Source organism: Telmatherina bonti (genome assembly GCF_933228915.1).
Source record: "Telmatherina bonti genome assembly, chromosome: 9".
Classification (NCBI taxonomy): domain Eukaryota; kingdom Metazoa; phylum Chordata; class Actinopteri; order Atheriniformes; family Telmatherinidae; genus Telmatherina; species Telmatherina bonti.
Window position 1 is genome coordinate 18,692,164 of NC_136627.1, and position 24,218 is coordinate 18,716,381.

General features: G+C 36.6%; 2 protein-coding genes across 3 annotated transcripts; both read left to right on the top strand.

Annotated features, from left to right (window-relative positions):
- Positions 1-977: 977 nt before the first annotated feature.
- On the top strand, positions 978-4,065 carry tmem120ab (transmembrane protein 120Ab; the record flags this gene model as incomplete). Its single annotated transcript, XM_079246879.1, has 12 exons — positions 978-1,046; positions 1,310-1,428; positions 1,660-1,776; positions 1,883-1,942; positions 2,112-2,207; positions 2,293-2,382; positions 2,506-2,571; positions 2,666-2,727; positions 2,820-2,912; positions 3,096-3,160; positions 3,438-3,506; positions 3,952-4,065. The coding sequence occupies 12 exons, from the start codon at positions 978-980 to the stop codon at positions 4,063-4,065; spliced, it is 1,020 nt and encodes a 339-aa protein (XP_079103005.1).
- A 1,629-nt stretch (positions 4,066-5,694) lies between these two features.
- On the top strand, positions 5,695-23,755 carry porb (P450 (cytochrome) oxidoreductase b). Of its 2 annotated transcripts, XM_079246953.1 has the most exons (16): positions 5,695-5,740; positions 8,722-8,911; positions 14,705-14,753; positions 15,107-15,235; positions 15,506-15,658; positions 16,521-16,645; positions 17,841-17,930; positions 18,164-18,262; positions 18,529-18,645; positions 18,755-18,873; positions 19,966-20,147; positions 20,284-20,433; positions 20,569-20,830; positions 21,354-21,499; positions 21,634-21,719; positions 22,326-23,755. In XM_079246953.1, the coding sequence occupies exons 2-16, from the start codon at positions 8,736-8,738 to the stop codon at positions 22,468-22,470; spliced, it is 2,028 nt and encodes a 675-aa protein (XP_079103079.1). In that variant the 5' UTR covers positions 5,695-5,740; positions 8,722-8,735; the 3' UTR covers positions 22,471-23,755. The 2 variants fall into 2 exon arrangements, with proteins under 2 accessions (XP_079103079.1, XP_079103080.1); XM_079246954.1 differs by lacking the exons at positions 5,695-5,740; positions 8,722-8,911 and adding an exon at positions 11,418-11,648.
- The last annotated feature ends 463 nt before the right edge of the window (positions 23,756-24,218 follow it).

Below are 24,218 nucleotides of genomic sequence, written 5' to 3' on the forward strand. Positions count from 1 at the left end.
GCAGTCATTCTCCGTATGTTTAGGTCAAGAATAATCAGGGTTTTGTTTTTTGTTTTTTGTTTTTTTTTTGTTTGTTTTTTTTTTGTTAAATATTTAATTTAATTTAATTTAATACGAATTCGATCAAGTAGTTGAGATATAAGTTAATAATAAGATAACGGCATTGAAATAGTTGACATTGAAAGTGTGTTATAATAAACAGTTATGTTCTACATACCCAAACCAATTGGTAGAGATTGTTTATTTCCACGATGTTATAAAGAAATGCATCACAATGACTTCAAATTTACCTCTATCAAATGGTAGACCAGGACCTTTAGGAGTCCATGCTCTGCGAACTCATTCTTATTTTTATTTTCATAATCAACCCTAATTAAATAATTGTCTAAATTTCCCTATTAATAAGACACTGATTTATTCCACCTGGTTTTTCTCATGTGCAACTGTTTCTCAAGTAAAAACAAACACAGTTAAGGTTTAAATATGGACAAGAGGTGTGTTTGTGCCCCTCTTGATGTCTCTTCTCTATCTTTATATTTGTTATTAACTTTTTTATACTAACTGTGTATATAGGTGCATATTAGGCTAATGCGTTTATAAATTCATTTAAAATTCTCATTATAAATCCAATAACGCACTGTGAAAAGCAAGAAGATGGGGAAGTACAACAGCACCATCTAACGACCAAAGTGAGCATACCATTGGTTAAAATGCTGCACTCCATAATCGCAATATTCTGTATATGGTCTCTTTGATAACGACCAGAATTTGCTTTCTTCTCTGTGAGTGATAACACCAGTCAAAGTTCAGTATATGCAATAAACAGAATGCAATAAACGATCGTCAGAGATTGGACGCAGGCTCTCGGGATACTTCTGTATAGCTTTTCGTAATTTAATTGTGAATGAACAATTAAAAGGTGTGAATATATATTTTATTAGTGGGTCTAGTGTTGTTGCAAGAGAAACAATCACAAAATGCTTCAAGGTTCAACAGAAATTCTGGAGGAGTGGAAATGCTTGGAAGAGGAGTATCAAAAACTACAGGTAAGAACTTGATCATAATCTGCTAAGAGATTGTCCTCATATCAGTTTAGTCTTTTCTTCATTTTTTTCTATTATAGTTGTACTCCAACCACTCAACAATCTCCCAATGAACCCTTTTGTAAAACTCCCATAGAGTAGTAATGCTTGTTTTCTTGTTGGATATCTTGGTTACAGATTTACATCAAAAACACTTTAAAATCTTGAAATCTTCCTTTACTATGTTACTTTGTTTTTGTTAAAACTCTATTCTCACTGTCCTTTAGGAGACACACAAAATGTATTTACAGAAACTTGATGAAGTCACCAAACTACAGAACAACTGTGCTTCATCTATTTCCCATCAGAGGAAAAGACAGAAAGACATGTCACAACTGGTGAAAAAGTAAGTGTCACGCCCAGAAATTTCCATAAATATATATATATTTATAATTGCACATCATACAAAGTACATTACTGCACATAAAAACAATAACCATAACAAATGATAAAAAATAGAGAAGAAGAAATGTCAACTGAAATAAACCAAATGGACCCTTGCCAGCTTGGAAGAACTTATATTGTTGAAAAAAGTGATGCCATTCAAATAGTGCAAATGCTCTATATGTTTTAACAGATGTAGGAAAGGATCATCAGAAGGAGATGTGAAGATGCTGGATGAAATAAAAGAGAAAATGAAGACACAACAGAACGTTTTCTCTGAAATGGAAGCTTTCCTTCCCAAGAAAAATGGGTGATGGTTTTAAATTAATTGAAAGACTTAACATAAGCTCATAACCTCATGGATTGCCTATTCAGATGACAGAAACTAACATTTGTGATTGTGTTTCATTTTACAGGTTATACCTCAATCTGGTCCTTGGAAATGTGAATGTCACTCTTCTTACCAAGCAGGCGAAGTAAGTAGTGTTCTTTAAAGCCAAGACATGGAATATTAAGTTCTTGCATTTTCTTACAGTATTTAACATTTAATCATTTACAGAATTGACTTTTCAGCTGTACTGTTATTCAGCTTGGAAACGTCCCATTTTAAAAGTTGTGTTTTATTTAACTAAAATGTCTTTTTAGGTTTGCCTACAAAGATGAATATGAGAAGTTCAAGCTGTATCTCACAGTCATCTTGCTGCTGTTCTCCATCACTTGCTGTTTCTTTCTGAACTACAGGTGCAATACACATCATACACAGCATATAATGATCCATTTAAACTGATGTACATTGGTGTAACACAGCCTTTGTTCTTGACTTTAGGTTTCTTGACGCTATCCTCAACTTTTTGCTGGTGTGGTACTATTGTACACTGACTATCAGGGAAAGTATCCTCATCACAAATGGCTCCAGGTTGGCATCTTTCATGGATTTTCAGCCCATTTATTTGTGCTAAAATGATCCAAGTTTTGAATTGTTTCTGTTTATATCTGTCGGTGCCAACTATCTGATGCAATAAAATGTGTTTCGAACAAGAATCAAAGGATGGTGGGTTTTTCACCACTACGTCTCAGCTTTTTTGTCTGGTGTGATGCTGACATGGTGAGTAGCATGAGACAAAAACTGCAAAAAAATAGTTAAATGGCAAGTTTTAACACAAAAGTAATAAATAACTATGTTCTTTTCACAATTTAAGGCCAGATGGGAAGTTGTACAAGATATTCAGGAACCAGTTCTTGTCCTACTGCTTGTATCAAAGTAAGATTAAAGTGTATAAGTAAAAAAAAAATGTATTAATAGTTTTAACTTTCCATAGATTGATGATAATTAATGTCATGTGTAATCTACAGGTTTTGTTCAGTGCCTGCAGTGTTATTATCAGAGTGGATGTCTGTACAGACTGCGAGCCCTCGGAGAAAGACACAACTTGGATCTGACTGTAGGTAAGAGACTGAAACATGCCAAGGACACAGAATACAAATAAGTTCAACCACAAATGGGCCACAACATGTTGTAACCATGAGGATTGTCTGGAGTTCCTCATCATCAGTTATTTAAAAACACACAAAGGGTTTTATCTTTTTAAAATTGTATTGTTTGTTTGGGGTTTTTTTTTTTCTTTTTAGAGGGATTCCAGTCCTGGATGTGGAAAGGGCTGACATTTCTCTTGCCCTTCCTGTTTTTTGGTCATGTGAGTACAAATCTTCACTTAAAGAAGTTTACACAAACTGCAAACTTTGCATTAAAGAAGTAATGCTTTGTCATGGTTAGAATGCATAAAGACTGGTTTATACCAAAAAGAAGAAAAAGAAGAAATGCTGATGAAATTCTAGACTGAACATTATCTGGGGAGTGTTGGGATTATTTTGTCAGTGTTGAGGTTTTTCTGGATCTGATGGTTTTTGCCTGCATGTCTCTACTTGCTTAAATCAAACAAACCCTTCAACCTCTTTTTTTTTGTCTTGTAGTTCTGGCAGCTCTTCAATGCCCTGTCTCTGTTCAGAATGGCTCAGCTCCCGGACTGCATAGAATGGCAGGTCAGTGCTCCCACTAACCAAGTTTTGCTCTTTTCTAACAAATTCACACATCGTTTGCTCATCATTCATGCTAAATGCACAGTTGGTCTACATCTTGAAATCAACAGGTAGGTCAGGTGCATGGCTGAAAGAGTATGTTTATGTTTTTTATGTATGTTTTTTTATAAAAAATTTTTTAAAAAAACATTTAAAATTTTTTAAAAAAAAAATAAATTTAAAAAAAAAGAAAAAAGAAAGAGTATGTTTAAATTTTATCAAAGATATTTTAAAAAGTAGTATTGCCTATTTTCTTAAAAGTCATTGTTTGACTGTGACCATTGTTTGACTTGATCACCTGATCACGTTTTTTTTTTTTTACAAAAAATAGTCATATATTTTTTAGCTTTTGTACTCATTGCTATTTTGTTTACTAATGCAGTTTTCTCTGTGTTTAATATATTTCCAGGTCATGACATGTGGTGTCAGCTTCCTTGTTCTTTTCTTGGGAAATTTCTTCACGACTGTAGCCGTTGTACGTCAGAAACTCAAGACCAGGAATCAGAAACCAAAGAGTCTGTGATTCATTTGGATGATTATATCAGTGAATAGCTACTGTGAATTCTATTCTGCAAATTAAAGTTTGTTTTCTGATTAATTTTAGTTCTCTTGTACTGGTAAAGCTATCCTCTTTCCTGTACTACAAACACATTGAACAGATAGATATGTATAGAAATGGCCATTACTGATAAATCACTTATTAAACGTTCAGCTGTGATCTACATCATCTCTATGTTTTTGTGTGTGTATAAAAAAGATATCTGCAATTGTGGAAAAAAGACAAACAATAAATTACTTTCTGATTAAGCATTTCTATTCACAGACATACATTTCAGTAATTATTGTTTTTCTTGTTTGTTTTTACTTATACATCTGTCGGCTTTGCATGTACAGATGTTATCAAGTTTACACTGTGGCTTCACAAAGAGTTCCTAGTGTAAATCTCAGCCGGAACTTTTGTCTTTCAAATGTGTTTGTTCTTCTGTAATGGACTGGTGACTGGTCCAAGGTGAACCCCGCTTCTCACAAAATAGTATATGGGATTTTCTAGGTCTACCCTAACCCTAAATTTGATATATATAATGGATGGATGGATGGACTGAGAGGAGGCCATGAGTATAGATTTAATGATAATAGATTACATGTATATTATATTAGTTAGATTAAAAGTATAAGGGATGAGACACAGAAAGAAAAAGCTTTTCTCAACTCAGCAAATACATGCACATGTTGAATTGATTACATATAAGACAGAGGGCAGTATATGTCCAGTAAACTGTCATGGCAGATGTGGAAGGAATGTTCTTTGTACTACATTCTAGTAGTGAAACGATTGTTTAAAGTTTTGTAAGTACAGTTTTAATGGAAATATTACTAAGTTGTACATAAGAAGTGTAAAAAGGGCTTTCACACACATTTTCTGTAGTAAACAAATATAGAATCACTGCCACATTTAATAGAACATAAGAACAGCCAAAAACATTAAGAAGGCTAAACATCATTTAGTAGGAAACAGGTGGGTGTGATTAATGCTTTGAATCTAGTTTTTACTTCAAAACCACAGCACATGAGGCAATGTATCATGTTTCACCAGTGTTCAGTTAACCAATTCTCAAATGAGTTTAGAGTAAATGTACACTGATTTGTTATATTTTCATAATTCTAGTTTTAGTATTCGTTAGTAAAAGTCTTCAAAGAAGCTGAAAGTGCAAACATAAAACCTCGCAGGCTGTTGGGGACTATTAATCACGTGTCCTTGGCATTGTGAGCATAAACACTGTTTAACTTGAGGAGGACACTTTTGATAAAACTGCTTTTGGTCTGTTCTGATGGTTGCATTACATAACCATGACCCTTTGCCTGCTGCTCCTTGACAGTTATTTAATAACGCAGGTTGCACGTGAACTGAGACCATAGACCGGCTGAGAAACTGTGGAGGGGTCCAAATAATGACTAAATCCATGCATTTTAAAACGAGAATGAGGAATTTGAGCAATATCTTTGAGCGACTTTCTTACAACATATTGCCGTATCTTGAACTTTTCAGGAAGTGAAAACATGACCATGCTGTTTTTCCCTCTCTGAACTGTAAGCGTCCTCCCCCGCGGATGAGGCTGATTTGGTTTGATCCTACGTGGCGTAAAGTTTCCTTCCGTAATGAGCGCAGTCTGAGCCTAGCACAAAGAGGAGAAGAGAAGGTAAGCTTTCACCCAAACCATACATTTTAAACTGGTTTAGTCAGCTGTAACCTGTGACAGTATGAAATGCTGCGATAATACGTTTATGTGAACAATAACGACTGAAAACAGGGTCAAGACTTGAAGTTTTTTAAAGTGATGTAACAGCTTTCTGCAAGTGATGACTCCAGTGTTGTGTAAACTGGAGTTATGCCGTGTCACTATTTTATGTTGGAGGGTGAATTTTAATTTAATGAGCCTTATACACATCGTACTGTTGACAACTGTACTATTTTTTCGAACTGCCTAATATTTCATGCAGGGCCATGCTTTCAGCTAGTGTTGTCACGGTCCAGGACGTAGACAGATCCCATTACAACGGGCTTACTCGTTTTAGTGACCGCGAGGGCTGCTTTGTTTACAATGGGAAACCACGTTTCACCAAGTTAAGTAATATCACGTAAAGACTGTGGTGTGTAACGTGAGGCTACGTTAACGTCGGTGTGGGAGGAAAAAACTTTGCCTGCGATCTGTTATTACATAATTCCCCCGTGGCGATAAAGTTTTTCATTTTCAGAATTGGACAGTCGGGACAAACTCCAGTAAACAACAAATTTCTGCCAGATAATGACTGTATCGACCGCTGCTAAAGTTTCTTTCATTTGGTCTGGCTGCTGACTAACCACACTCTAGCTCATGATCTTGAATACATGATGTGTTAGCCTTTGTCAGCAGCAGTCTGACAGATGATGTATTGTGTCACAGTAAATGACTCTGCCATAACGAAGGAGTTGAAACAGGTTGGTGTAACTATATCCATGGTTGGACCTGAAAGAAGATGGGTCATTGAGCAATAAGCTTATCCGACTTGCATAATAAGACAAACTACTCTTATCAAGAAATTAACCCTTGATTAGTATGCTTTACCAATGTAATGGTCATCATTATAATTTCCTTTGTCATTTTTATTTTTATTTTGGCGCGACATATGTGAACAAGTTAAACTGTCAATTGACCCCGCTGGGAGACCCCCACCACCTTTCTCCTCTTCCTCCTCCTCCTCCTCCTCCTCCTCCAACAGGATCATAAATAAAACAGGTCTGCTTTGTAACAGACTGCACACTTCTTCTGTAGAATTGTAGTTTTTAGGAGACTATTGTCTCCTTTTGATAGATTTCAAATTATTTTCTGCATGTAGATAATACAAATCTAGGTAACAATAAATAAATAAACCTATCTTAGTGAGATCTCCAAACAGCGAGATAGTTGAGATATTGCAATATCTGCAGTGTTTTGACAAACTTTATTAAAGAGTCTATTTTCTTGAAGACAGACCAGTACTGGAGTTTGGTGACCAATGAAGATTTTAGAGTTAAGAAAAACTAATAAAATTCATCTGATAATCTAAGGAGTTATTGGGTGTAAGGGGACTGTGGATGTATGTGTGTGTGTGTTTTATCTATTTGATGTAAATTGTTTTATTATGTGAAGCACGTTGTATTGGTTTATTTTAAGCATGAAAAGTGCTATGGAATTAAAGTTTGATTTGTGTAAAACAACTTGAACTTAACCCTTTAGTGGCCTTATCGTGGGCGCTTATTTACAAGTTTTTTTCTTGCATATTCATGAATGAGGATGGTATTTTTGTAAATGAACCACTTCAGTGGATGTTAATGAGTTATCCAATACAATTCCACTCACTGAAGAGTAAATAAATATATGATATAATAGAACATAATGTAATTACACAAGTTTGCCTTTGCAATAAATAGGAAAAGAAAATGGTACAGGTATATTTTGTCGAAGATTTACATAATATAATTATGATGATATATTATAAATATTTTATAGAATACATTAAAATAAATTATAAATCATGTTGAATTCAAAAAATCATCAATAAACATAAAAGTATCATTGCATATGTCTGTAGAGACAAATACTGTATTTAAAAAAATGTTACATAGTCTTTTATTATTCATGCCTGAAAGGGTTAAAGTGAATGCAAAATGACCCCAAATGACAGCAGTTTTTCAGCGCAATGTTCTTTTTCAAGACTTTGTCATTTTATGACATGTCAAACAACCCCTGTGCTGACACAGTATATTAATGACAGCTCATTATTGGCTGATAAAGTAGGTTGGGCTGTAATGCCTAATGAGATGGCATCGTAAGAGCTGGTTTCTATTACACTGGATTGCACAACTTGAGATCAGATTGACTTATGTTCCTACTGCAGTTGGTACCCAGCTCATCATGAAGGGGTTTGTTTAGTGTGTCCGTGAATCAGCGGTCTAGTGTTGTACAAACCAACACTTCACTGAACAAGTGTTTTTTGAGATGCCGTGTTAAATTGTCTAGTTGTGATCAAGCCAAGTTAGGGTATTAGGGAAAACCTGAACTCATTGTTGTCATGTCCTCCAACTGAATTGAAACCTAAGTGTTCAGAACACCGTGTCCTCTCGGTCTCAGTCTGAAAAGAGCTGATGTTGTTGATGCACGACATGAAATTCCTCGCCCATCAAAAGCGGTGGGTTACAATGTTATATTATGCCAAGCCCAATTTAAAGTCAGTTGTCCAAAAATGAGTGCACAAACGCTGTCATTGTGTGATATTCCACATATACCTCAGACATATGTTAGCAATCATTCTCTGTACAGTAATTTAACCAATTCTTTGCCAGAGTCTCCATGTTTATTCAGTTGCGATACTGTAAACTTGAAGTAGAACTGAAATAATTATTATTGGTTAAAGACATTTTGGCACAAATGTTCTACACTGCAGGGCTGCAGTACATATGTATCTATTTTTATAAATAATTTGGCCCGTTGAAAGGTAAAATATTAAATGACCTTCTCAGAGTGCCATTAAATGTAATTTTGTCTAATTAACAATAAAAACTTTCATTTATAATCCTTTTATTTGCCAAAGTAACAACAAATAACTACTGTAATTTTAACTTTGTTTGTTTTGTTTTTTTTTTTTTCCTTTTACATTCCAGTGCAGCGTGTCGACATGCCAGATATGGACCCTGACACCACTCATCATGAAGCAATGGTGGATGAAGAGGAGCCTCTTTTCAGCAACCTGGACCTCTTCCTTTTCTCCCTAATCATTGGGATTGTCATTTACTGGTTCATGTCTCGCAAAAAGCCGGAGCCCATCCCTGAGTTTAAGAAGCTTGACACACCGTGAGTGTCCATTAGGTTTATCAGTGTGTTTTTAGTTCTTTCACAATGTAAATTTCTTTTTGTCAAACAACACAGATAAGAAACAACTTGCTACTAAATTTAAAGTATAACAAAAAATACCTTAATTTGAAATAGACACATTTATCTTCTTCTCAGTTGTATGTGTAAGAATTGTTTCAGTCTCATTGTTAATTCTGTAACTTTCAATATAAAAAATTAATATTTCACAGACTGTTGTGCAGCAGACAGGCAAGTGTTATATCTGGTCCTTAAAAAACTGCTCTTCTAAGCAGACTTGTGTATGCAAAGCAAAGGCTGCTGTTTTGTTAAACTACATACATTACACGATGGCATATTTTTACAGTAGTAATTCCCAACCCTGGTCCTCAAGGCCAACTATCCTTGAGTTATTACATGTTTCCCTGATTCAGTTTAGTTGTTTTAGATGTTTATTATTTGCTTGTGCTCCATAGAGGCACCTTTTCTGCCATAATGTCCTGAACATTTAGGTGTGTAATGTATTTTATGTAGTATGCAAGCTATTGTCGCTAGTCAAGCTCTGGCTCTGCTTCATTGTAAGAGTTCTAAGCTTCTGCAAGTATGTGATTTGTTCACAAAGAGGGGCAAACAATGAGTGGTTGAGGGTGGAGGGACAAATGGCAGCTGAGTTTGATAAACATCATTCAATCTTTTGGAATTTCTCATTTAAAACGATTGCCCCACAGGTGACTACATGTTTATATTTTTGTGTTGGAGCGTTTAATTAATTGGCTGCAATTTGTGTGAAGGGAATTTTAAGCAATATAGTAAGAAAATTCTCCTGGAAAACATCTCCTACCCTGCCTTTTTTTTTTTATTATTTTTTTTTTTTAAAGAATTATTTATAATCCCAGGATTTTATTAGATTGTAGAGCTGAGTTTATCGGCATGGCAATGATAAATCAAATGTTTAGAGGTCATTTTATGTCCTAATAAAAGCATGTTAATGGTGAAAGGGGACTAAGAACAGAACTTAAGGGAACACCACAGGTCAGAGGGAGTGCTGAAGCTGAAGTTTGAATGAGTTTGAGAAGCATAATCTAAATTATGTTAATGTCGCTGAGACCAACCTGCTTCTCAAGGCAATGTGACAGAATTGCATGTCAGCATGTGAACAAATTGTCACTGTAAAAGCCCTTGAAGCAAGTGTGTGAGAGTGCACAGCTTAAGGTTTGAGTAAATGTTTCACTAGCAGTGACCTTTGTTTTTTCAAAGACTTTGCTTTGAAGAAAAAAAAAAAAAACCAGCTGCTCTCCTCTCTGGCAGGCTTTTATCTGTTGTCCAAGCCTACAAGTGCTGTCTTCCTTCCCTGTTCTCTTCCCTCATCACTTAGCAGATAAGTACTAGCGGCTTGGCATGAACTCGTCTTGCATTGGCCACAGTTTTGGTCTTTCCCTGGCATTTTCCTTTTTTTTTCAACCTTGACAAAAAAAAGAAAAGCCCTGCCAGCAAGAGCCACAGCCATTGTATGCTTGTTTAAGCAGACGCAGGTTGAGGGAGAGAAATCCTGAACAGTTGTTCTGAAACGAGACTTTGCCTAGAGGGGAGGGAAAGACCACTGGAGAATATGTTTTGCATTTTAGGAGAGTATGCGTCTCTGGAGGGAAGGGATGCAGGAAAGGAGCATCCAGCAATACAAGCTGGTCTCCCCGCCTCTTAAAGGGACAGTAATTACCTAACTGTTACGAAGGGGCGAACTGTTCCACGTCTTTCCTGTGCTTTTGTTTTTTTGGCCCTGAACCCATTTTGTAAAAGTTCTCCAGAGAACGAGCCAAGTTTCTTTTGTGAGCCTGCTCCAAAGGCGGAAAGTTGAAGCAAACGACAAGCGTCCCTTTCTTTGCTCGGAGTTACTTTTATTCCGTCTTCTTTCCCTGCTCTCTTGTTTTCTTTTTGTGTGTGCGTCAGGGCTGAGCTGCTCCGCCATTGGGCAATGTCACAAATGGAATCCTTTTATGATAAATGAGGTTGCCATAGAAATGACATTCCCCTCTCTCCTCCAGTGAGGTGGGGGCAGGGGATACTTTGGCAAAAAAAAAACAAAACCAAACACAAAAAGAAAAAAACACACAACTACCATTCAGAGTTCTTCCTCCTTCTTAGTGGTCCACCGGGGAGTTGCTCTGATGCTTAGCCAAATTCTCAGAATGGATCTTCTTTACTTTTTCATTCCTAACACCTTTCAGACTGGACAGGAAAGGGGGCGGGGATGAGGAGGAAGGCATTTCCAGCTCATGATCATTTCAGCGTGTGTTGAAAATAGTGGGTCTGCAGCTTGACTACATTTTATGGGAAAGTCAGTTTCCCACCATTGTGTTCTCCGCGGTTGCCAGACACTGGCAGGGCTGTAGGCTGCTGTGCTGCTTCTTTGTGTGTGTGTGTGTGTGTGTGTGTGTGTGTGTGTGTGTGTGTGTGTGTGTGTGTGTGTGTGTGTGGAAAGCAGACGCTGCTGGTTTCAGAGTTCAGACCCTGTTGGAGTTCTAAGGTGAAAGCAGGCGACGCTTCAAATCCTGCAAGTATCCATCTGCCTGCCTTGATTGGTATTACTTTTCCATCCTATGGTTGTGGAGTGCTGATTTTGATTTTGAGTGCTTCCGGCTTGGCTTTGCCAGCAGTGCTAGTGGAAGTGGCGAGCTACAGGGCTGCATGTCATGGGCTGCGTCTTTTCCCTGCCAGAAAACGGGAGAGATGCTCCTGAGAGGTCAGTGAAATGTTTCAGTTTCCTACTTTAGAAAATAAGATAGCATTTTTTAGCTGAAGCTTGCATGCTGCTATTATGTGACTGCTGTTTAGTTTTTCTACCTCAGTGTCTCACTCCGGAAAGTTTTTGGTCCACATTTTAGTCACCTTTGTGTAAGTGTAGAATTGACTAATTGTTGCCAATGCAAACTGAACACAGAAGCATTGTTCCATGTTTCTAGACTGACAATGTCATGGCATAGAAAACCATGTGATGTTCCCAGGTTATGTAAGAGATGGAGATACAATCTGTTTGACTGCTAATGCAGTGTAACTATGTAAAAATTAAGTGTTCTGTTTTTTCCTTCCCTTGTTTTTTTTTCTAGATCTGGTCACATGCACATTTCCTACAGTTTTATTTTCATGAATAAAGAAAAACTTCCTTTGAGGTTTAATTGGAGCATCATGAAATCATTAGTGTGCCTGAAGCCAGTGATACTAAAGACAAAGCAGTTTTTAAACATCAGCACAACAGAACAGCAGCATATTTGTGTCTTAACTTGACTTACGGACGTCTGTTAACACAGTGTTATTGTCTTTTGACTGTGGCAGATTTGTCAATACAAGCAGGAGAAGGACATGATTTAAGAAGAACATAAGGAAGGAAAGCCAGTCTTTATTTTTAAGGAACATAGAGGATGATAGATGGAGTTAACAGCTTATACATAATGACTGCTGTATTTACAAATACTACATGCGTTTTGACATGCCCACAGTATTGATGAACTTGTGGAAAACGGTGTACATGCTGGGAGAAAGAAAATGTACAAAGCAGATGCCGTTAATCAGCATGCTCATTTACACCCTTTAAATTCTCTGTTAAATCGACTGGTGTGACGCTAGCTAGATATCTGGTTGGCCACAATTTGGAACAAATGGCAAACCTATACATTATACATTCTGTCCCTGATGAAGAAATGAGATTTTCCATATAAAGACTATAGATTATGTGGGGAAACTTCCATTTAGTTTACAGCTTACAAATAACATCAAAGCATCATGACGCAAGAGGCTATAGCACCTCGAAGATGGCAAAGTTAAGGATTTGGTGTTTGCAAAACAAGTTTTCTTTTTTTTCTTTTTTTTTTAATGGATGACATCCATTCAATCTGTTTGAGGGACTTAGTTCAGGGCGGTCCACAGAAAATGCAAAACCACAAAAACTGAGATCATTAAATGTCATGTAAAGATGTTTTGCCCTCTGAGAATAACACTGTTGCTTGAGCTAAATTATGATGATCAGGATGTATGGCCATAGCTGCAGGATGCATAAATGAGGCAGAGGCAGATGGCTGCCTGTCCTGAGCCGGGTTCTGCCGGAGGTTTCCTTCCTGTTAAAAAGGAGTTTTTTCCTTCCCACTGTTGCCAGTGTGCTTGCTCAGGATGGGAGATTGAGTTGGACCCAACTCAATCTGTTGGTTTCCTTATATAGGCTGTTATGAACTGGCTTTCATTATGTTTTCTTCTCTGTCTGTAAAGCGTCTTGAGATGGCTTAGCTGTGATTTGACGCTATATAAATAAAGTTGAATTAGAATGAGAAGTGTAACTAGTTTGTTCTAAATAATGTTTCATCCTTTAACTTTAATCCTAACACCAGTAATTAGCTTTGCTCTCTACTGCTAACCCCCAACAGCTGTTAAAATGGGTCATTTTTTGGCTGTTTCTTAATAAAAAAAAACACACTGAAAATGAAATGTTGGTGACAGCATTTGGTGAAAGCCCTTCTTTTTTATTTGCTTTGATTATAACTCAAATATCGAACCAAAGTAACCTGGCTGAGCACAGATAACACTCCCCATTGAGTTACTGTAGGACAAACTGATGCTGATAAGACCTCAAACAGGCTCTGTTGTAGCTGTCGGGAAACATCTTTGAATATTTTGATCAGAAATATACACTTTATGTCAGAGGACAATTTGTTTTAAATAAGGGCTGATTTTTACAGCTGTGTCGGTTCCACATATCCCATCCTTGCACACTGGTTTTCTTATTTAGGGTTACTATAATATAATTTTACTATGGTCAAACCTGAGGAACCAACTAAATGGACAATACTCTGTCATACTGGTTCTACTTTAGGTCAAATCTTGGATTTTGGTGAGAGTATTTAGTCTCTTGCCGCTTGTATTGTGAAAATAAGACAATTCATATATTTAGCATTTATAGCTATGCTTCCAGTTGCCGTCCTTGTCTTCATGTATCGGTGTAAACAGATGTGCAGGTGTTTGCTGAGTGCTTTGATGCTTAATGAAGCGGCATTGCCTTTTATTTGGTTCAGTAATACATTTGTCCCTTTCTGCTACTGTTGTTGATGCATGCTGTTTATCTGTTTCACTCCATTAATTATTTCCTGAGTCAGTCTGAATCTAGATGTTAAACTTCCATTAAGCTCTTCGTCCTCTTTAATAATAAAATCTGATCTGAAACTGGGATAAGTAACTATTTTGAGCCACATTCACCTGTCAGAATGTTTGTAAACCTAGCTACCTCTGTCTCTTCATTTTTCCGTCTGAATCTTCAGTAAATCTTTTTGACTCTGAGCTTTCATTGCTTCATTATTTGCCGACCAGAACCAGTTTTAGCTTGTAAACATAAAACGTCTAATCTAGAATCAACAAACGGGTCAAGAACCTGCTATTGCGCGTGAAAGGACACATTTAAAGCCAGCTGTCACTTTGATCACTGAAAAAAGGAACAAATGTCATTTTTTTTATAAATATTGAAATTTTGATTTTCTTTCTAAAAGGATGGATATATATAGTTGCTCCTACATGAAAATCTGCATTATATGAAGTAATAAGGATAGGTAAATGAAAGTTTATGATCATTGCTGTGATAAGATGCGTCATTTCCCCTTTTTTTATTCAAAATTATTCAAATTTCATCTTGCCTGTGTTAGTCCAGTCTATCTTTCCAAATTCTGTCATTTCTATGTAAGTTTATATAAAGAAGTGTCAGACATGACTTAACACTACGCAACCTGATCAAAAACATCTTTTTTTTTTGTCTCTCCTTAGAGCACCCACCACACGAGAGACGAGTTTCATTGAGAAAATGAAGAAAACTGTAAGTGTTTTGACTTTGGTCTCCTGATTTCAAGCCAGAACTGAAAAAAACTCTGGTTCACATCCCATAATAGTTGCAGAAAAGCCTCCAGTTAAATTTCTGGCTTGCTTCCCTTATTTTTTATTTATTTATTTATTTTAAGTAATAATTGTTATTATATATACTTCATGCAAATGCAAAATGTCACATAAGTTCAGGATGTTTTCAAGATGGCAAATTATAATAAATTTCAATGTCTCTGTTCCATATTATGCTTTATTATGAACGTGGTGCAGATTTCAGACATGATCCATTAATAATAACTGTGACGGATGTGCTCTGTGTGAATAATCTTTTTGTCAATTCGTGAACAGGGAAAGAATATCATTGTGTTCTACGGCTCTCAGACGGGTACAGCAGAGGAATTTGCTAACAGACTTTCCAAAGATGCTCAACGCTACGGCATGAAGGGAATGGCTGCTGATCCAGAGGAGTATAATATGGTAATTTGTTTCTGTGGAGCAATTTAAAAAAAACAACAACACAGTATTAAAATGAGTGAAGACAGTAATAATGCCTTATTACTGTATTGCTGAGGTCAGTTTGCCATCACGGTGGAGTTAATAATATAGTCCAAATACACATATGTGCATACTGTGTATAGCTCATGTCAGTATATCTATCAACATCTATGATGATCACTGACTGAGTTTGGTCTAATTTTCTCACAGTTACAGATGACACAAACTAAAAACTGAAAATATCTTGTTTAGGGGGAACTGTCCCGTTTGTCTGAGATCACAAACTCCCTCGCCATATTTTGTATGGCCACTTACGGTGAAGGAGATCCAACAGATAATGCTCAGGACTTTTACGACTGGCTGCAGGAAAATGATGATGAAGACCTCTCTGGACTGAACTACACTGTGAGTCTTTATGATAAAGTTTATCTTTTTTTTTTTTTTTTTTTTTTGCTGCTTTATTCATTCATTGTAATAATTATTAAAATTTCACTCTTCATTGGAAATGTTTCAATGCAAAGTACAGTTCTGAGCTGCACATAAGTGGCCACACTCGTCTCACATGTACATGTTTGTTTAAGATTTGTTGGATTTTCATCTGCAGCTATTTTTGCTCAGTCAACATCAGAAGCAAATTCTTGCAGCAGCATTTTAGAGCCCAGAAACATCATTATGCACCTCAATTAAGGAAATACAATATACAGAAATACAATTACAAATAGAAATTACAAAGTAATTTGTTATGGTATGTGTGGCTCATCTGATCTACAAGGCTTTATATATATGTATGTTCATCTTCAGATTTTGTTTTTTTGTTGCTTCCTCTCAACTTTATCTTTTGAATCCCGCCATCAGTTTGCACGCCTGTTTCGCTGATGTAGTGCAGCAGACTGCACTAGCATGATCTGAATTAGGCTTTGTTTGGCATTGTGAGGATGTGGCTTCTCTGACCTAGTTTAAATGAATGTGTTTATAGGAAATTTGGTTAAAAATTCAGGCCATGTGACATTGTTACCACCACATTTTCTTTGTATAAACGTAAATCATTTAATATTTATTGACAAGTTACATAGGAATACTTGTTGATGAAGCCTGCAACTATGAACAGGAGAAGGCTGGGAAGATTCCCATTTAATCGTTTTTTAGCATTAATGCAAGCAAAGGCCATTTAAAATATTTTTACCATAACTAAAATAAATGTTTATTATTATTATTATTATTATTATTATTATTATTATTATTAATCTTTAGCTTTGTCTGATTCCAGGTGTTTGCTTTGGGCAATAAGACTTATGAACACTACAATGCAATGGGAAAGTATGTAGACAAAAGACTGGAAGAACTTGGTGCCAAGAGAATCTTTGATCTTGGAATGGGAGACGATGACGGCAAGTAAGTGACCCACTAATGCCCTGAGCCTAACCAATATCAGTTAGATAACTATAGATTTTCTCAGATGTAGCACAAATTCAGTATTAGTGATAGAAAGATGAGGACGACTGAAATCAGGGTTGTACTTTGTTTAGAGAAAGTGTAATTTCCCTTGTATAAAAGTGGGTTATGTCTCTGATTTTTAAGAGGGAAAAGTAATTGGGGTTTGAGCGACGATGGAAACGTCAGACTCAGTTCTGACAAACCAAATGTGTTACTAACATGACTCCACATGGATGATCAGCTGTGTGTGGTTGTAAAGATTAAAGCTGGCCTGGACTTGGAGACAGAATTATCACAACATTTCTACTAAAAGAAATTCACACTACTATGCATTTTGCTGTTGCATGTGACCATGGTAACTGTACCTGTTTGATTTCTTCATAGATTTTGGCTCCATGCAGCGAACACCTACAGATGATCCTTTTCAGCTAAAATTTAGTTTCAGCAGTTTATTAAAACAAGACTGATTTATTTATTTATCATCTTAAAAAGTTATAGTTGGATTGGATTTTGTTTCATCACTAGGTAGAAACTTAGCAGTTGTTTGCTGTGCTCAGGGAGTATTAACTCATTGGCTACCAGGCGTTGTGGCAGAGAGCCTCGTGTGTTTTGCAGCATTTTGGCTGATCTTTCAGGACTGCGGAATTTGGGGGGAGGATTTTGCTGGGTGCATGCGTTGGGGTGTCTTTGGGATGCGCACTCGGAAAAGGGGCCGCTCCTCTAAGCCATGGGAAAACAAACTGTACTTACAGCTTGCAGCAACTGGTGGTGCATGTTAATAATAACAGTTTTATTATTTATTTATAGTAACAGCGCACTAATAATTAATAAGGCTGAAAATTTCCCACCATAGTTATAAAGGTATACCACAGTATTGACTTCAGTATTGTCTTCAGTGAAGCAAATGGTTCAGTGATCCACAAATTATTACAGTAGAGAAGAAAAAAGGCAAAAACAGAAAACCAACTAACTAAAGAAGCACTGCGCAGACAGTCGTGCCAAATGTGTGGATCAATGAAACAGTGTAGGAATACTTTCTAGATTTATTGTTGCAGTTTGACAAGTTGTTTGGTTTCATCTTTATTTAAGAGTACATGCGAGATATACATTATTAATTCATTGTGAATTAAATCACTCTGTTTTTGTTTTTAAGTTTGGAAGAGGACTTTGTTTCATGGAGAGAACAGTTCTGGCCGGCTGTCTGCGAGCACTTTGGAGTGGAGGCATCTGGAGATGAGACAAGGTGCATTTATAGGCAATTCTCCTTTTTTTTTTTTTTTTTTTACCTGTTCCTGTAGTTGTCCCTTTAAAAAAAAAAAAAAAAAAAAAAAAAAAAAACTTCTTTCCTGCTTTTTTTTTCTTTTAATATTCCCACAAAAAGTATCTACCATATCTGAGAGACTAATTTTATTGCACTCCATGTTGAATGTATTTCACTCCGTGTGCATGAAGAGTCTAACCAGTTTTCTCACACAGCATCCGGCAGTATGAGCTGAAGGAACATACTGACATGAACATGAACAAAGTGTACACAGGAGAGATTGGCCGCCTGAAGAGTTTCGAGGTCCAAAAGCCGTAAGTGCTACTGCACTGCCTATCATAGTGCTCATTCATTCTTCACATTTCACCTACATTACAATCACCTGCAGAGATTACCACAAGGCTTTTGTGGAAACAAAACTTTATGCCCCCTAGTGGACATTGAGAGTAAAATAAAAGTAACTTTTAGTAGAGAAAAATGCACTTTTTGTGTTTAGTTTTTTTTCTTCTTCTGATTTTCATTCACATTTCTATTGCTGATTGTGATATTATTTATTTTTGTGTCCTTCTTTTATGCATAGACCCTTTGATTCAAAAAACCCTTTCCTGGCTCCAGTCACTGTCAACCGAAGACTTAACAAAGCTGGTGATAGACATCTCATGCACCTGGAGTTAGACATAACAGGCTCCAAGATCAGGTGAGGCTGCTTGAATATACATATGAGCTCCCAGATACCATGAGACTAATCACATTAAGCTTTATACACAACGGTCAAAGTCTGAATTTGTCACATCCTGTGATTTCAGATACGAGTCTGGGGACCACGTTGCTGTTTTTCCCACAAACGACACTGCCCTGGTGAATAAGTTGGGCAAGATCCTTGGCGTGGACCTTGATGTGGTTATCTCTCTGAACAACCTTGATGGTACGGCATTGACAGCCCAAGCACCTTGACCTCACAAGCCAATCCATCAACACTCTGAATCACTGGATATCCAGAAGTACATTATCAGCTCTCCTAAAGCATGGGAATAGTTATATCACTGCAATAAGATATTATTGCTCTAATACTGATTGTGTTGTTTTCTTTTTTTCCCCATAAATCAATTTTCTCTAACAGTGAAAATAACTTGGTGCACATTATGTTACGTACTGTAAGTGATGAGGATGCTTTTTTTTTTTTTTAGTATTTTCACTCAAGTAATGAAGGTGTGAATGCCTATTGAAGCGTTTATTATACTTACATCTTCTTATTGTTCCGTCAAATGAATCGGGGATCCGAACATACGCCTAATTCATCAAAGTTGACTTAACTTAAAACTTGAATTTATAATGACATAAAATAAGCCATATGCACTAAATTTCTCAGGCATGATCACAATATCTTCCTGAACTATTTGTCAGTATTATATATATATATATATATATTTATTACATTATGTTGCGTAAGTCCCGCCCCCAGCATATTGGAAGTCATATTTTTATTCAAAGGGCCATTATTTCTGACCTTTTTGACCCAACCAAGTTTAAATGTGGTTAGACAATTGACAAAAAAACAACAACATTTTAATGATTAAATCCAGTGAAAACTGGTGCTGTATGTGGCAGGACATGCCCGTGGTGCCACACAGGGTTTCAACATGACACTGTAACATCAGAAATCAATATAAATCACTCAAATTTCATCAAGTCACCATCTAACTTTCAGTAGTTAATCAGGGTCCGGCCCCAAACAGATCTCTGTTAGAGTTCCCAGTAAGCCTGCCTACTTCAAGCAGGCAGTGACTTCTTTTTTCAAACTTTCATGTCGCTGATTTGCATAAGCCGGAGTGGTGCAGAAAAACCAAGGGCCTTCATTATTGTTTGCTGCTTCAATTTTAAATGAGTTTTTAAAGCTTTTCAGGAAGTACTTGTTACCTTGCACTTCCTTGAACAAACCTACATTTGTTTAATTCTGGTTTTTTTTTTTTTTTTTTGTGATTCTAACTTACTTTTGCTGACGTTTTTATTTTTTCAGAGGAATCCAACAAGAAACATCCTTTCCCCTGTCCCACCACTTACCGTACAGCACTCACGCACTACCTGGACATCACTAATACCCCTCGCACTAACGTCTTATACGAGCTGGCACAATATGCCTCTGACCCCAAAGAGCAGGAGACCATGCGCAAGATGGCTTCCTCTTCCCCTGAAGGAAAGGTCAGTGATAAAAGTTCAGAACAACTTTTAACCCTAAATGAAAGCTTATCTCATTTTTATTGTAAAACAACTTTTTGTTTAACTCCATCTTCATTGCTGTGCAGAGTATATTTATCTATTTTTTTTCTGCATCTAGGCTCTTTACCAGAATTGGGTGCTTGATTCCAGCAGAAATATCCTTGCTATCCTTGAGGATATGCCCTCGTTGAAGCCCCCTATTGACCATCTGTGTGAGCTGTTGCCGCGTCTCCAGGCCCGCTACTATTCAATCGCCTCCTCCTCCAAAGTAATCATCTTTTTAAACAGCAGATGACATTACATACAAAGTCATAACTGTGTTTATACTTCCCCAGATGGTACTGAATAAAGGTTTAATTTGATTATTGAGTTGTTGCTAACTCTTCTGTGTTCTTCTCTTCAGGTTCATCCTAACAGCATCCATATCTGTGCCGTTGTGGTGGAGTACAAGACCAAGACAGGCCGCGTCAATAAAGGAGTCGCAACCAACTGGCTAAAGAACAAACTTGTCAATGGACACAAGTCAACTGTCCCCATGTACATCCGCAAGTCTCAGTTCCGCCTGCCTTTCAAAGCAACCAACCCAGTGATAATGATCGGGCCTGGGACTGGAATTGCTCCTTTCATGGGTTTCATCCAAGAGAGAGCTTGGCTCAAACAGCAAGGTGTTTATTGACTTTGTGTGTCATGACATGGATTTTGAGGTGTTGTTTCAGCGGGCAGAGGAAGTGAAGGACTTTGAGACATGCTTCTTTTTTGTCCCTGTGTAGACTATCTCGTCTATTTCACAACAGCAAAATAACTTTATCACACAAACAATGAACTGCAGTAAATGCAAGGAACAGGTGCACAGAAATAAGTATTTATCTGTTAGCTGATTGTATCGATGGGAAAAAGCAATAATTATTCATTAGCATTTGGAAATCTTTCCTTTCTTTCTTTAACAAAATTGGGTATAGCACCAATGTTTGTAAAAAGCTTTTAAAGATAAAAAAAATGTGACCGTATTACTGTGTCCTGACCTGCTCTACCGAGATGGCTCATTAGGTTTTGCACAATGACCCATTTCAGAGCAAGTAGAGGCTTGTGGATGTACTGTTTGTGCATTTATGTCTGCCAGTCCATTTGGCCTCTGTTGTGCATACAACAGCTAATAATCGATTTTGTTTTTTGTGGCTGTTTTTATAGGAAAGGAGGTCGGAGGGACGGTGTTGTATTTCGGCTGCAGACACAAGAATGAGGATTATATTTACCAGGAGGAGCTGGAGCAAGCAGAGAATGACAGCGTCTTAACACAGCTTAATGTTGCTTTCTCCAGAGATCAGGAGCATAAGGTGAGATGTCTTTGACTGTTGCAGCAGGAGGAAGCTGAGAGCTCCAAGATGAATTGCAGAGATATTAGTCATGAATTCAAAGTTGAAGAGCAAAACATGGACTGTGTTTTCTGTGTCCTTTCCCTAAAATATAGGTGTATGTTCAACATCACCTGAAGAAAAATAAGGAACACGTCTGGAAGCTGATTCACTCAGACAATGCTCACATCTACATCTGCGGGTAATAATAACATTTGATTCTAAAGGGAGAAATAAAACCGAAGTCTCAGTTATGCTAGAAAAAATTAATTTAGAAATAAATTTGCTTGTCTTTTTGAGAAGTTATGGAATATTTGCACAGCACTCCTGGGTCCAAATGTCCAAAGGACATTGCATATTTAGTCGTCTGCACCATAATACTAAATTCTGTGTAACTGGAACCTGCTGAAAATTTAAGTTGTCATTTGCTGATTTCAGCAGAGCTGTTTTATTGAAACTTAAGATCATATTTATGTATCATCATGTCTCATCGTATATTAGAAAAAAAAAGTACAAACATACAAATATGTTATAGTAATCATAACTTTTTATTTATTTGTTCCTCTTAAACCCAGGTGAGCTAGAAGACATATCTCATCTAAGTCAAACTGATGTCATGTTTCTCATTATTTAAAGATTAGGCTGTTTTTTGGTACTTTGGGTTCTCCTAGTTGGACTGTGAGTGTTTGTACAAATAGGAAGGAAAGAACATTTATGTTTGAATTTAAGCACGTCTTAAAACTTGACAACATGCCTGAATTAAAATAAATGTGGCCAGACATCTAAAAGGGAGTTATTTCTTGTTTAGGGACGCAAGGAATATGGCTAAAGATGTGCAGACAGCTTTCTATGAGATCGCAGAGGAAATGGGAGGCATGACTCGCACCCAGGCCACAGATTACATCAAGAAACTGATGACCAAGGGACGCTACTCTCAAGATGTGTGGAGTTGAAGAGCCTCAGACCCAACCTGTCTCTTCACTACTAAATTTGTAGTTTTTAAGTTTCTATTTGTACCGTTTGTTTTGTTCAGGCCTGAATATCTTGTTCATTTCCACCCCGGTTCATTAGGGCTACAGGCATCCAGTAGAGGATCGGGAGGCAGACCCTACCTCAGCAGGTTTTCATCAATGCATTTAATAATCTAAATCTTTATTTTTTACTTATTTTTTCCGCATTATCTTTCTAGACCACCAGCATGTTTGTTATTCTTGCTTGAGTTATGGTATCAGGCCAGACAAAGGTTTGCTGCACTGGTTTCCAGAGATCATCAAAAGTCTCTTTAATGGTTAAATTTGTGTAACTGGATGGTTGACTGCATCTCTAAAGCTTGGATTTCTGAAGTAAGAACATAGTCGCTTGACATTTCTTAAAGTCGCTTCAATTGAAGACAACAAAAGCTGCAAGAGGTCATGTTCTTTTGAGCTTTCACTTTGATCAGATACAGATTGTACATGTAACACCACGTAGGATGATGTTGTGCTAGTGGTGCTTTTAGAAGTACTGAAACTTGTACATATTTTTTAAAACTTCTGTGAGGAAAATATTTGCAACAAACTGGCATCATAGGTAAATTTGTCAATCTTCATGTTTTCACAAGTTCACCTTTTTTATGCATATGTTTCTGTTCATTGTAATCAGTAATAATATGAAAGGCACAAAAAATTATGCAAATGAGATGATCATATATAATAAAAAAAAAACTACATGAGATTACGTGCATTTTATTTTTGTTAGTTGGTTCATTTTAAATATGATGAAAAATCAGTCTATTGGTTCCCTGTGATATTTATCAAATGTTAAAAACATTTTAAACACTCTAATTTAAGCAGTCTGTCCTCCCAAATGACTTTTAATGCACCTAAAAGCAGAAGTTGGAGTTTAACTGATGATGGAGCCATATCCCATTTATTCTCTGTATTATTTGTTTTGTAGCACATGTACCATCTTATAAAGGAAATGGTCAGATGGATACAGAGGAGGTCAGTCAACCTGTTGATGTGCAGTATGTGCCTTTTAAAAAATTGCCTTACGTATGAAATTAGCATCAAAACCATCACGGTTCATGCCTTTATATTTTTGTTTTGTTTTTGCCTTTCATGCTTATATTTTCATAGAACATTAAATTCTTCTAAGACACTTTATCCAGCTCTGTCACTTTTTGCTGTCAAACTTTATTATGTAATTAATTTTACAGAGGCATGCATTTTTTTAATGAATAAAAGTGGATTAATTTGTTGAGTTGATGTCTTTCTTGAAAATAAATCATGGTTTAATTTAGAGACGGTTACAGAACTGTGGAAGTGCGACTAGTCAGAACACACACTAAAACAAAAATTCAGAGCCAGATGCACTGATGTCATTAAAAGTAACATACATTCACATAACTAAGCCTTTGACAGCCAGGATTTTTTTCTCTGTAAGATTAACTATGTCAGAACACATGAAGCTACACTGTGTTGATGTTTCAGTGAATTAGCACTTCATTTTTTAGAAACTTAAGTTACATGATTTAATATTGTTGTGAAAGCCTTAATATGTTGTAGACATCTGTAATATACTATTTCCCTACATGGCTGTAGAATTATTTAATCAAACGTGTACCTCTAAATAATAACACTTTCCTTTTCATGGGACATCTGACGGAACCTTGGGGTAAATGGATATTGATCTTTATTATTGTAAATAGATAATTATTGTA

Bases quoted from the DNA above. Each gene is read 5' to 3' on its own strand.
- porb (XM_079246953.1), top strand. From the start codon at position 8,736: ATGCCAGATATGGACCCTGACACCACTCATCATGAAGCAATGGTGGAT. The intron at 14,754-15,106 runs GTAAGTGTTTTG...ATTCGTGAACAG, and splicing joins TTGAGAAAATGAAGAAAACT to GGAAAGAATATCATTGTGTT. The intron at 15,236-15,505 runs GTAATTTGTTTC...TATCTTGTTTAG, and splicing joins ATCCAGAGGAGTATAATATG to GGGGAACTGTCCCGTTTGTC.